At 34.1% G+C, this 14,582-nt stretch overlaps 1 protein-coding gene across 1 annotated transcript in view; it reads left to right on the top strand.

Moving 5' to 3' along the window:
• The window catches only part of MSH3 (mutS homolog 3), a gene marked incomplete at its 5' end in the record, with an annotated part of 194,987 nt that overhangs the window by 13,146 nt on the left and 167,259 nt on the right, over positions 1 to 14,582 (top strand). Inside the window, 4 exons of the mRNA XM_081276914.1 lie at positions 1,461 to 1,577; positions 1,982 to 2,101; positions 7,009 to 7,152; positions 10,639 to 10,805. Of these exons, the coding sequence (XP_081133040.1) occupies positions 1,461 to 1,577; positions 1,982 to 2,101; positions 7,009 to 7,152; positions 10,639 to 10,805 (548 nt within the window). The remainder of the gene's footprint in view (positions 1 to 1,460; positions 1,578 to 1,981; positions 2,102 to 7,008; positions 7,153 to 10,638; positions 10,806 to 14,582) is intronic.

Genomic DNA, 14,582 nt, shown 5'->3' with positions numbered 1-14,582 from the left:
ACTGAGCCACAACCCCAGCCCACAAATATGTTTTTTAGGAGAATCTCAAGCGAAAAACAATTTTTTTTTGAGATGTATGGAAGTTCTCCTTACCTTAATTAATAAATTTTCATAGCCAGATACAAAGTTAAGTTTCAATGAAAAGAGCACATTAATTCTGCCAACTACCCACAGGTCTTTGTGTCAGTCATCTTTCGATCTTAGCCTAAGCTGTGTCTCAATTTAACTTGGGGGTATTTGATACAGATCAAGAAGGTTTAAAGTGAATTTGCACATTCAACGGGGCAAGTAGAGGGAAGCTTTTGCTGGAAGCGGTGGTTGATTGTCATGACTACATAGTCTCAGGCCTGGTTAGGTCATATAACATCAGAACATGATGATGTAGTACATCTGCCACCCCTTGGATGGGAAGAGAAGAGTTGGCCAATGTTTTCTTGTTCATGTTTTCTGAATCATGTTGTGGCAGAAAGGTGGTGTTCTCTAAGTTCCATTGTGTTCTGTGTTATGAAATAGTATTGACATATTTCCTGAGGTTAAGAACAGGTACGGGGGCTGGGATTGTGGCTTAGTGGTAGAGCCCTTTGCCCAGCATGTGTGAGGCACTGAGTTTGATTCTCAGCACCACATACAAATAAATAAAATAAAAAAAAAATTCATCAACAACTAATAAAAATATTTAAAAAAAGAACAGATACATAGCTGGCATCCTATGGGTGAAGGAGAGAAAGAAACCATCTAGGTTAAATGGTGAATTTTTTGACCATAGATAGTAGAGGATGATATTTTCTTGTCTTCAGTGATGGGTGAATACAGTTTAGACGTGGGTTGGGGTAAAGGAGTGAAAGTACTGGAAGAGAGTTCCATGGCTCTATTTAGTGGTGTCTAAGTGTGTTCTGGAAGAAAGCAGGGAATCAGGGACTGCTTCCTGTTTTTGCATTTCTATCAACCATGCATCATTAATTAACTAACCAGTCTAGAGAGTTCTTCATGTCACTTATTAAAAGTTTCCTCTGTCCAAGTGGATTTATTATTTATGCATACTCTGTAGTATCTTCTAATCATCAGTTATTTGTATATGCCATTTGCATAGAAAATTCTTATTCCTTTGGCCTCTTCCTTTTTATATTGAATAGTCCTTATGTAAAGACAGCTCAGCACTTTTAGGTTTTGGAACATCTAAGGACATAGAAAAAGAGTTGTCATTTTTTGGAGACATTTAGAGATACAGATTTTGGCCCTGATGTCAGGTGGTAGGAACTGCCAAAAAATAGATGAGACCAGGGAATTTATATGGGGAGTTTCTTTCAAACTTTTTATTGATGTTCCACACATTTAGAGAAGTACACAAATCCTAAGTGTATACCTTGATGAATTTTTAACAAAGTGAACAAATCCCACATGGAATCTTGAAATAGAAATTTATTAACATTCTTTCTTTTTTTTTTTTTTTTAAATATTAGATTGCTGCCCGGGAGCTGAATATTTATTGCCATTTAGATCACAACTTTATGACAGCAAGTATACCAACTCACAGACTATTTGTTCATGTACGCCGTCTTGTGGCTAAAGGATATAAGGTCAGCTTTGATTTTTAACTTCAAGGGAGAAGGGAGGGAGATTCTCTTCCAGGGAGTGAAAACATGCCTTTAAAGTAACAGGCAGGCTTTAATGAGTTTTAGAATTTGGCATTTGAAGAAATGAAAAATGTTTCATAATTATTAACGTACCTTGATTTTTAAGAGCATATTGTTAGGTATTTACAGAAAAAAATTTTAAGACTCAGTAACAGAGTGCTTCTTAGTGATTTGTGTACACTAGTCAGCTGCTCATGTTCCTTGTTGCTTAAACCTTATATCTGGACACTGTGGACTAATTCACTTATTTTAAGTGTTTCAGAATTAATATTTAAGCATTTTGAAATGAGTTTGTTAGATTGGTTTTTCATCAGATTTGATATTAAATATCTCTTACTTTGTTGAAGGTGGGAGTTGTAAAGCAAACTGAAACTGCAGCATTAAAGGCTATTGGAGACAACAAAAGTTCTCTCTTTTCCCGGAAACTGACTGCTCTTTATACAAAATCCACACTCATTGGAGAAGATATCCTTTTCGAATAGTAATTTTTCTCTTAGTTGTTATAAGTGCTTTGTTTTAAGGTGACATTTAAAAAAAAGTCCTTTGGGAACCTTTTCAATGAGGTGAGGTGGTACAGTTACTTGAATCCTTGGATAGTGCACTAATGAAGAGGAAGGATTGATAGTAACTAGAAACATTTTCAAATGTCATAGTGAAATACAAATTCATCATATACTAAGAGCAAGAAGAAGTGAACCTAATAAATGATAATGTCAAGTTAGCAATTGATTTGAAATTGTGTGTTTTCTTGGATCATTTGTGGACAAAGGTTAGGTGTTTAGGGGCTGTACATTCCTTAGGATCTTCCTACTTTGAGACCTGAAAAATAATAACTTAGTAACTTAATGTGGAAAGAAAACTACGAAGTCAAAATTAAAATACACTTAAATGCTTATAAAATATAATATAGGCCATCTTCATTAATTGTTAATTCGTGAAGATTTTATTGCTTTTGAAAATGGATTGTGGGTAAAACTTTATTACTTTGCAGAAATCTTCAGTATGCCCAATGATTGCTGCCAAATTTATAGATTTTCATAAATTTGTTGTGTTAATTGAAGCCAAGTAATTTTAAAAGCAAAGTCATAAAATTCTGTTTTTAAAGCCAAATAGTTGTATATAAAATAAGGTGAGGGTGCATTTAATAATGTTTACTTAGGTTGGGTCTCTTATAATAAAATAATCTAGGGATAAAGAAGGCCTTAAATCATGTGCTAAAGTATATCTTTTATGGTTTATTACAAATCTGCATATTTAGAGGCCTCTTAGTTTCTATGCAAATTCTGAGGATTATTTTGTTGTTTAAGATCACAAATAGTGAATAACTGTCATTCGGAGCAAACTCTAAACCATTTGCATCCCTTTGGTTGTTCTAATCTGATCAGGCTGTAAAAACATGGTAGTTTATTTTTTTCTTTTTTACCTAAGCTGAGTCTCCTACTTGAAACCCATTCGTAAAAGAGTATCCTTCCCTGCTTCACATCTGCTATGCTTATGGCTCTTTTTTTAAAAAATAACTTTTTAAAAATGAGTGCAATGGAATGTTACTCAGCATTAAAGGAGAATAAAATTATTGCATTTGCAGATCAATGGATAGAGTTGGAGAATATCATGCTAACTGAAATAAGTCAATCCAAAAAAAAAAAAAAACAGGGACTGAATGTTTTCTCTGATAAGTGGATACTAATCCATAATGGGAGGGGGGCGCGGGATGGAATGAGTTGGAGGAACTTTGGATGGGGCAAAGTGGAGGGAGGGAATGGAGCAAGGGGATAGGAAGATGGTGGAATGAGACAGACATCATTACCCTACTTCTTGTGCAACCAGAGAAATGAAAAATTATGCTCCGTTAACAATGAATTGAAGAGCTTTCTACTGTCAGGTATAATTGATTAGAATAAATAAAAAAATCAGTGTTATGAACATACAGAAAGGCAAAATTCACTGTGGTGTATTCATATATGTACATAGGAAAGTTTGGTCATGCTCATTCCACTAGGCTTCTCTTTTCCCATCCTTTTACCTTCCCCCTAAATTTCATTTCTCCACCCCATCAATCTCTCTTCTATTTTTATGGGATTCCCCTTGCCCTTGCCCCCCACTCTCCGTATATTTTGGTCTAGTTTCCATTAAAAAAAAAAAAATTGAATCCTTGACTCTCTGGGTCTAGCTTAATTCACTTGGCATAATGTTTTCTAGTTCCGTCCATTTACCAGCAAATGCCATAAATTCATTATTCTTTATGGCTGAGTAAAACCCTATTGTATATATATACTATTTTTTCTTTATCAATTTCTGTTGATGGGCACCTAGACTGGTTCCATAGCTTGACTATTGTGAATTGCACCTCTAAAAACATTGATGTGGCTGCATTCTTATATTGTGGATTTTAGATCTTTTGAACATATACTAAAGAGTGGGATAGCTAGGTGTTATGGTGATTTCTTCCTAGTTTTTTGAGGAATCTCCATACTGTTTTCCAGGGTGGTTACACTATTTTGAGTCCCACCAACAATATATGAATGCACCTTTTCCCCCATCTCCTCACCAATATTTATTGCTATTTGTTATCTTGATAATTGCTATTCTGACTGGAATGAGATGAAATCTCCATGTCGTTTTAATTTGCATTTCCCTATTTGCTATATATGTTGACCATTTTTTCATATATTTCTTGGCCATTTGTATTTCTTCTTTTGAGAAATATCTGTTTAGTTCTTTTGCCCATTTATTTATTGGGTTATTTGTTTTTTTGATGTTAAGTTTATATATATATATATATATTTTCTGGATATTAATCCTTTATCTGAGGAGCAGGTGGCAAAGACATTCTCCCATCTTGTAGGCTCTCTCTTCACACTCTTGTTTCTGTTGCTGTGCAGAAGCTTTCTAATTGGATGCTGTCCCACTTATTGATTCTTGGTTTTATTTCTTGTGCTTAATGAGTCTTGTTAAGTAAGTTGATGCCTGTGCCTATATGTTGAAATGTTGAGCCTACATTTTCTTCTTAGAAGTTATAGAGTTTCTGGTCTAATTCCTGGGTCTTTGATCTAGGTCTTTGATCTTTTTTGTTAAAAAAAAATGGTTCTTTTTAGTTATACATAACATTAAGATTCATTTGGACATAATTGTAAAAGCATGGATTGTAATTTGTTCTAATTCAGTCCCCACTACTTCCCCTTTCCCTCTCCTCTTCCATCCCCCTATTCCCCTCATTCTACTGATCTTTCTGTTTACTTATAGTTTTGTTTTTAAATTAGTACCTAGTAGATAAATACATAATGGTGAGATTTCACTGTGGTGTATTCATATATGTATAGGAAAGTTAGGTCAGATTCATTCATTGTTCTTTCCTTCTCTTGTCCCATCTCCTTCTCCCTCAATCCCTTTCTTCTACTCCACTGATCTTCTATTTTCTTTGGTCCACTTTGAAATGACTTTTGTGCAGAGTGAGAGATAGGGATCAAATTTCATTCTTCTACATATGGGTATCCAGTTTTCCAAGCACCTTTTGTTAAAACGGTCATCCTTTCTCTTTTTGGCATCTTTGTCAAGTATCATAGGGCTATAAGTAAGTATATGAGTTTGTCTCTGGGTCTTCTGTTCTGTTTCATTGGTCTTCATGTCTATTTTGGTGCCAGTACCATATTAATTTTGTTACTGTAACTCTGTGGTATAATTTGAGATCAGGTATTGTGATGCCTCCAGAATTGCTCTTTTTGTTCAGGATTGCTTTGGCCATTCTGGGTCTATTATTCTTCCAAATGAATTTTAGAACTTTTTTTTTTTTTTGGTTGTTGTTGTTCTAGTTCTGTGAAGAATGTCATTGGTATTTTGGTGGGGATTGTGTTGAATCTATATGCTGCTTTGGTAGTATGGCCATTTTGATAAAATTCTGCCTATCCTAGAACATAGGAGGTCTTTCATCTTCTAAGATCTTCTATTTCTTTTTTCAGTGTTTTTATAGAGGTCTTTCACCTCCTTGGTTAGATTTATTCTAAAGGTTTTGCTTTTTTTTTCAAGTTATTGTAAATGCGATAGTTTTCCTGATTTCTTTCTCAGCGGATTCATTATTGGTGCATAGGAAAGCAATATGTTGTTCTTGTATCCTGCTAAATTTGTTTATCATCTTTAGAAGTCTTCTCTTGGAGTTTTTCAGGTCTTCTAAACATAGGATAATGTCATCAGTGGACAGATAATTTGACTTCTTTTTTTCCTATTTCTATCCCTTTAATTTCCTTCTCTTGCCTAATTGCTCTGGCTTGAGTTTTATGGAATATGTTGAATTGGAGTGGTGAGAGTGGACATCCTTGTCTTATTCCTGTTTTCAGAGGAAATATTCTCAGTTTTTCTCTGTTCAGTATGATATTGGCCTTTGGTTTGTCATATATAGCCTTTACAATGTTGAGGTCAGTTCCTTCTATCCCTGGTTTCTCTAGTGTTTTAAACATGAATGAGTGCTGGACTTTGTCCAATGCTTATTCTGTATCGAAATAATCATGTGATTCTTGTCCTTAAATCTATTTATGTGGTGAATTCATTTATTGATTTGTCTATGTTGAGCTAGGTTTGTATCCCCGATCATGGTGTACTATCTTTATTTAGTGTGTTTTTGAATGTAATTTGAAGCATTTTATTAAGAAGTTTTTCATCTGTGTTCATCAGGGATATTGGTCTGTAGTTTTCTTTCCTTGATATGCTTTTATCTGGTTTTGGTATCAGGGTGATAACTGGCTTCATAGAACGAATTTGGCAGTGTTTCCTTCTTTCTTTTATCTTCTTATACCCAAATTGGATGTATCCAGACCAGCTTTTTCCAGAATTAGCTTTTACCTCTTGAGAATTGGATTAATGGACTCATTTTACACACACACACACACACACACGCACAAATGCACGCATGCACAACCTACACACATACACATTTATTTCTGATTTTTTAAAATGTCTTTTAAAACTGTTTTATCTTTCTGGGAGCTTTAGGTATGTTAAAGAAAAAAATTAATTTATACTTATTTTAGTATATTTATGCTTTGATTTATAGAATCAAGTATTTTAGAATTGTTAATAATTCAAGTCTCAGCATCATCCAATTAAAGGGGGTTAATATTTGGGCATCCACAGCATCTGATGTATTCTCCTAGGGCCTTTGGAAGTGAGACAATAATAGTTACCTGTCCTCATGAACCTTACATTTTAGGGAAAAGAAGACATACAGCTATGCTCATGGTAAATCAGAAGAATGTGCTGCATGGAAGAGTTTTGCATAGAGGAAAATACTCAGAAAATGAACCATTGTTTTAATGGAGAAAACAGTTAATATTAAACATTAGTGGCACTTCAGGACATTATTTTTCTTTAATCATTATTACATGTGAATCCTCTGATCAAGCTGGATGATGCTGTAGATGTTGATGAGATACTGACTGATACTTCTACCAGCTACCTTCTATGTATCTATGAAAATAAGGAAAACATTAAGGACAAAAAAATGGGGAACATTTTCATTGGCATTGTGGTAAGTATTTCGTTGGTGAAAAAGGAATAATAACTGTTCATGGTATTTCTAAACATGAGAATCACAAATGGTTTATAATGAGGATAACTGATGAAATATGCCTTGAAGTAGTTGAACTGGGAAGCATTGTCCTCATTAGATTATATGTTACATCACTAGTTACAGTATTCTCCTATCTCAGCACTCTGTGCTATGGAAAGATACAGATAGTTTTGGTTCATATGCTTCAGGATTTTAGGGTTGAAGGTAAGTGGAGTAATAGGCATAAATGTGGACAGTGTGCATATAGTAGAATAAAACATAAGCCAGCCACATGCATGGGTAGCAAGAGTTTTCTAGATTTCCTCTACAGGCTTGAAATTAAACATGAATGATTCTAGAATATTCTATCTAGATTTGGAGAAAGGGATAGTTAGAGAAGTGATAATTGACCAATGTAAAATACCAGACTAAGTGTTAGGAATATTTATACTGAGTGTTTCATATAAACATGGTTCGTGAATCATAGTTTTCTTGCCCTTGCCTTATGGCAATTTATGAATACATTTGCCCATGCCTACCTGGACCATGCTCAAAATCTTTTTAGGGCCTTTGACAATTTTAAATACCTTTGTCCTGTTGTACATTAAGTGAAAGCAGAACTTTTTGCCTGAGTAATAACTTCTCTTTGCTTTTTAAAATTTCTACAGTCAGTGACAATATCAGTAAATTCTTACAATCTGAATGTCTCCAGTGTGACTTTTAATACCTTATTCTGTGTTACTCTGTGCTAACTTGGCATTTGCTTAACCTGTAAGCTCTTCTCTCAGGGAGTTAGCATTACCGTGGGGATTGGATGGCTCTAAGCCAATTATATTTTTTTTTCTTCCTTGAGAAGCACTTTTTATCTAACTGCAGACACAGTTGGACCTATCTACAAATAGTAAAGTTATTTGCTTTTAGGCTTTAACATATGTTGTATGCTACTTTATATTTACCTGAAACTGAGTTTAAAGAACAGAGTTGACAATGTATAGTTCCTTCTTAGCACATTTAGAAATAACCTCTAATCTACTGCCAGATCTAACCATAGTATGTGAAGTGGGATACAAAAATAAAATGAAAGTGGTAATTTGCCCTTTCAGTGTTTTTTTTTTTTTTTTTTTTTTTTTTTTGGATCCTCTCTTGACCTCAGAAACCACTTTTGGGATTGATGATATCCAGAGTTCAGGATATCATCAGTCCAAAAGTGGTTATAGGGTGTGGATATAGGATGAATTATAGGATGTGGATATTTTCAGCTGGCTCAACCTCTCTCCTGAGCTCCAGGCTTTTGCATCTAAATTAGTATTAAGCAAGGGCACTCAGAATTTTCTGACCCTTCAAACTCAGTGGCTGAAGTGGAACTCATTTTCCTTTACCTTCAGAACAGTTCTTCCTGGATTTTTCCCTGCTGTGATCAGTGTTAACCATTCCATAGTCACAGCCTGGGAGTCATCTTCGTGTACTGACAGTGAATCTAGAATCGAAGGCTTCACTATTGGAAAAACACGGTGATTAGGACCTTTGCCTTCAGTATGGACAGTATGGTTCTAAACAGATTGACTTTAAATTTCTCTTCTTGTTTTTTGGTACCAGTGATTGAACTTGGGGGCACTTGACCACTGAGCCACATCCCAGTCCCATTTTGTATTTTATTTAGATAATGGGTCTCACTGAGTTGCTTAGCACCTTGCTTTTGCTGGGGTTGGCTTTGAACTTGTGATCCTCCTGCCCTCAGCCTCCTGAGCCATGGGGATTACAGACGTGCGCCACCATGCCCGCTTAGCTTTCTTGATAATACATACCTTATAGAATAATGAAGTTTCAGGTGTTACAATAGAAAATTTCTCTGACTAAATTTAGTAACAGAATATTTGGCTGGCTGATAAGTTTGTTATTTGAACATCTTTTAAGTGGCTTTTGTAAATGCATGATTATAGACTGTGGGACATAAACTTAGATATGTATCCTGAGACACTGATACTATAGATAGTATAGTATGGAATACTATAGAAAGCTTTTTGAATAGAATTAAAAGATTTTTCTTTTTTTAAAATTGTAGTCTTTTTTGAATGGAAGTATTTTTTTGATCTATGCGTGAGATATTTAAAAAATTATAAAATATTCAATGAAAAATGCATAAAATAAATTTGGCAGGGTAGCATAAGACAGTCACCCAGGTCAGAACTATAACTACTACAACCCATAAGATCCTTGTATATCTCTTCACTCCAGAGGTGACTGTAATCCAGACTTTTGAGGTAATAAGTTCCTTCCTTTTAGTTCTAGTTTTACCACTTTAATCACAAGTGTAGATATACTGTACGTATTTTTCTTTAGATCCTGCTTCTTTTGTTTCCTATGTTTTTATGTGAGATTTATTTATATTTGTTGCTGTAGGTTTTTCGTTGCTGTGTCCTATTACATTTTATGGTGTACAGTTTACTTATTCCTCTGTTGGTGGACATATGGGTTCTTTCTAGTTTTTGGTTCTACAAAGAATGCTGCTATATGTATAAATGTTTTTGTGCATGTCTTCTACTTTATACATGCCTGAATTTCTCAGGAATATACATCTGGGGAAGGAATTGCTGATTATAGGATGTGGATATTTTCAGCGGGCTGTTTTAGAAAGTGGCTGTGTCAGTTGGTTAGCCATCAATAGCATATGAACATAGGGATTAATGATTCTCCCTTCTTTTAGCTGGTGGAGGCTGTAACTCACCCTAGGCTTCTCATAGGCATCAGTAGTATATAAGAGTGTGGCCTGGGGAGTTAGACCGTATGGGTTTGAATCCACCATTTAGTACTGAGACCTTGGCTAAGTAACTTGACATTTTTTTTTTAACCTCTTCCAAGTGGTAATATTTTCCAGTTTGTCTTTTGGCATAGGGTGATGGGGTATCTTCAAGTTATTTCATTGAATAGACTGCCTGGTTGGGGTTCATGAGAATTTGTTACATGTATATTGTTTTTTTTTTTTTGCAAAAATTTGCTTTTTATTTATTTGTTTATATAATTAAGTGTATTCTTGAACATTTTGGTTTTCAGATCACTAGGACCATATCACTTATTACTTCTGTATCTATCTGTACAATGCCTTATATTTTCTAAAGCATTCACGTTTTTTTTTTTTCTGACTTGATCCTTACAATAGTTCTGTTAGGGAAATAAACTGACTTATTTCCATTTTGGAGGAGGAAACTGAGGCCCAAGTAGGATTTGGTGACTTGTCATAGTCACTCCATCTTTGCATTAGGTCCAGGGCCTGTACTCAGGTGCCTTTTGAAACTCCCATTTATTTTCTTTTAGTTCAGTGACTCTGATTTATGTAAATGAGTCTTGAAAAACAATAGGTTTTCAAACACTTTAGAAATGGAATGTATCATCTTTACTATTTGCATGTTTAACCATAACTGGAAGAAATTATATTGTCTGTGATATTACATTTGTGCTTGTTTTCAGGGAGTGCAGCCTGCCACAGGTGAAGTTGTGTTCGATAGTTTCCAGGACTCTCCTTCCCGTTCCGAGCTGGAGACTCGGATATCAAGCCTGCAGCCCGTGGAGCTCCTACTTCCATCAGACTTGTCAGAGCAAACAGAGATGCTCATTCACAGGGTCACTGCTATTAGGTATGTTGGCATGCTGTTTGAAGATAATGATTCTGAAACTGATTTACTGACAAAGCCAAACTTGTTAAAGTTGTTAAAAATAGTTTATAATTATAAAAATTATATTTCAATGTAACTTAAAAATTTTTATATGTCAGCTTTTTTCAAAATTCCATTTCAGAATTATATTTCAAAGTAATGGAAATTTTCAAAAGAAAATTACCTGTACTGTCTCTTTAATGTAAGACTATAAAAATGATCATTTTAAAGGGGCTTCTCATATTACTTAATGCTATTGTTTGGTAATTAAGGGGCTTATGATATTATTATTATTATTTTTTTATTGGTTGTTCACAACATTACAAAGCTCTTGACATATCATATTTCATACATTAGAATCAAGTGGGTTATGAACTCCCATTTTTACCCCAAATACAGATTGCAGAATCACATCGGTTTCACATCCACATTTTTACATACTGCCATATTAGTGACTGTTGTATTCTGCTACCCTTCCTATCCTCTGCTATCCCCCCTCCCCTGCTTATGATATTATTTCAGCATAATTGTTTGGTAATTTTCAGTTTCTGGAGATAGGATTCATTTTTTGGAAATCTTACGTAGTTTTGAAAATGCTTTCTTTGTGCTTTATTTTTTCTTTTAAATTTTTATTGTTGGTTGTTCAAAACATTACATAGTTCTTGACATATCATATTTCACACTTTGATTCAAGTGGGTTATGAACTCCCATTTTTACCCCGTATACAGATTGCAGAATCACATTGTTACACATCCACTGATTTACATATTGCCATACTAGTGTCTGTTGTATTCTACTGCCTTTCCTATCCTCTACTATCCCCCTTTTTGTGCTTTAAGTTTCAGTTCAGTGCTGCGTCCAGTAGTGTCCAGTAGTTTTATTTACAAGATCTAAGGTCACATGACTTATATATGAAATGGTGTAATGGGCACTGTGGCCGTAGAGGAAGAAAATGAGTTTATTATATGTGTCTGGCACAGTTGACAACCCAGTAGGAGAGGCAAATATGTACATAATCTAACTGGATTCATGAGGCATGATACGTTACGTACCATTGAGGAGGATTCTATACTGCCACTGTGGAGCAGTGGTGAAGAGACCAAAATTTTGGGCTGGGGCTTGAATGAAGAGGAAGTTGTATATTGAGGAATTGGACTTTAGAATTAGGCAAGGAAGCCCATAAAGATTTTCATTTAGTAAGTCGACAAAACAGTTAGAAAATCAAACTGATTTATTAAGTGAAGTTCCATATGTTTCTTTGTCCTTAAAGTGTTCATTCTATTTAAATGTAACTTCCAACAAAGTAGCTTTCATAATTTGTTTTTTGATTATAACACAGACATATGTTCATTTAGAATTTAGGATTTACAAAAAAGAAAGATAAAGTAATTCAAAATTGTAAAACCCATAGATAACTACATTTTAGTGTATTATTTCTGTATACGTATACCACTTTTTTCATTATTGAACTTGGATTTGTATGGCAAAATCACTTCGGTATCCTTTTTTTCTTTCTTTTTGAGCCAATCCTGAGTAATTTATTCTGATGTGTGTCAAGGAACATTGAAGAAAGAGCAGATCTGTGAAGCCCCAGAAGTTTTTTTTTGTTTGTTTTTGTTTTTACTTTTTAAAAATTTTAAGTTTTTGTAAAAATTTATTTTAATTAGGTATATATGACAACAGAATGCATTTGATTCATTGTACACATTGTAGCACAACTTTACATTTCTATGGTCGTACACGATGTAGTGTCACACTATATGTGCAGTCATACATGAACCTAGGTTAATGATATCCATCTCATTCCACCATCTTTCGTATCCCCATGTCCCTTCCCTACCGTTCCTTCCCCATGCCCGATCAAAGTTCCCCCATTTTTCTCTTGTCGCCCCCATTATGGATCATCCACTTATCAGAGAGAACATTCAGTCGTTGTTTTTTGGGGATTGGCTTACTTCACTTAGCATGATATTCTCCAACTCCATCCATTTACCTGCAAATGCCATAATTTTATTCTCTTTTAATGCTGAGTAATATTCCATTGTGTGTGTGTGTGTGTGTGTGTGTGTGTGTGTATCAGTTTTTTTTCCATCCGTCTATTGAAGGGTATCTAAGTTGCCTCCACAGTTTCAACTATTGTGAATTGAACTGCTATAAACCTTCATTAAACAAAGAAAAAGTCAACAAATAAAAATATCAAAGCCCTAGAAAAAGAAGAAAAAACCAACCCCCAAAGTAGTAGAAGACAGGAAATAATTAAAATCAGGGTGGAAATCAATGAAATTGAAACAGAAGAAACAATTCAAAAAATTGACAAAAAGATAGTTCTTTGAAAAAATAAATAAAATTGACAAACCCTTAGCCACCCTAATGAAAAGAAGGGAGAAAAACTCAAATTACTAAAATTTGTGATGAAAAAGGAAATATCATACAGACACTATTGAAATATAGAAGAAAATTAGAAACTATTTTGGTATCCTTTTTTTTTTTAACTTAAAAGCTTCCCATATCTTTTGTTTATTTTGGAAAACTTCAAACATACAAAATTATTCAGAATAGTGTAGTAAACGCTCATGAACCCATCAACTAGCTTTACCATTTCTCAATTCGGAGCTTGTCTTATTTCATCCATCTCCCTCTCTGGTTAATTTATTTTGAAGCAAATCCTAGTAAACATTATTTTATCTGCTAATATTTCAGTAGGTACTCTTGAAGGCAAAATTATTGCACAACATTTACTTATGTAAATAGCTCATCATTTATCCATTTCCCTTTTGTTATGTTGTAATCATTTTTTTTCAGTATTACAAATATTGCTGTGATGAATATCTATGCAAATATTTCTGTATGTGTGGTGCATCTTTATTTCCTTAAAATGAATTCCTGAAAGTAGAATTTCCAACTCAGGGGGTGATAACTATATATTTATAAAGCTCTTGATTACTTTTTAGAATTAATAATATTAATTTATATTTCCACCAGTATAGCACAAGAGGGTTCCTTGAACCCATGCCAACATTGGGGGTGATAATTTAAAGATTTTTAACCTTTCACATAGGTAAAAATTCCACATCAGGTCCCCTAATTTTGTTCTTAATTCTTTTCTGTGTTCAAACTTGAATGATTAAAAATCATATAGTAAAGTTACAAGGGGTGCTGCTTTTGGAGAGCTAAAAGAATTAATCAGATCTCTACTTTTTATTTATAAGACTAGTCTTCTAGAGCTATATTTTCAGTATTTCACATTTGACTTCATTTTTTTTTCATAATTGAGTATTTATTTGACTTAGGCTAATAGAAATTAAATTTGATTAGTTGCATTATCAGGCTCATTTTCTCTCTTCTACTTATTTCTTCAAAATAATAAAGACAAAATTCAGTGCAATGTCAAAACATCCCACAATGAAGACATTGCCAAAACTAAATTTTTGTTTAACAAGAACCATTGCCTAGTGATATTCATAAATGTCCATTTATCACATGAGATACTAAAGCCTGAATTTGGAGACATTTGGATGTCATATATGAGTTTTACCAAATTTAATGATTGCATCCGTCTTGTTTTGATTTGTATTTCTTTGGTTAGCATTGGGAGTTTATATTTTTTCCTCTGTTTAATGACCACATGTAAGTGTTCATTCTTTTGCATACTTTGTTTATTTTAGTTTCATTTGACTAAACAGCCAAAAGTTGGTATTTCTGTGGAGTGCCTATAGCTAATTTATATCTGTGGACAGAGTGGAGCAGTGGAGATTGAA

Source organism: Spermophilus citellus (genome assembly GCF_964194105.1).
Source record: "Spermophilus citellus genome assembly, chromosome: 1".
Classification (NCBI taxonomy): Eukaryota; Metazoa; Chordata; class Mammalia; order Rodentia; family Sciuridae; genus Spermophilus; species Spermophilus citellus.
The sequence above is the reverse complement of the archived record's forward strand: the minus strand, read 5'-3'. Positions and strand labels throughout refer to the sequence as shown.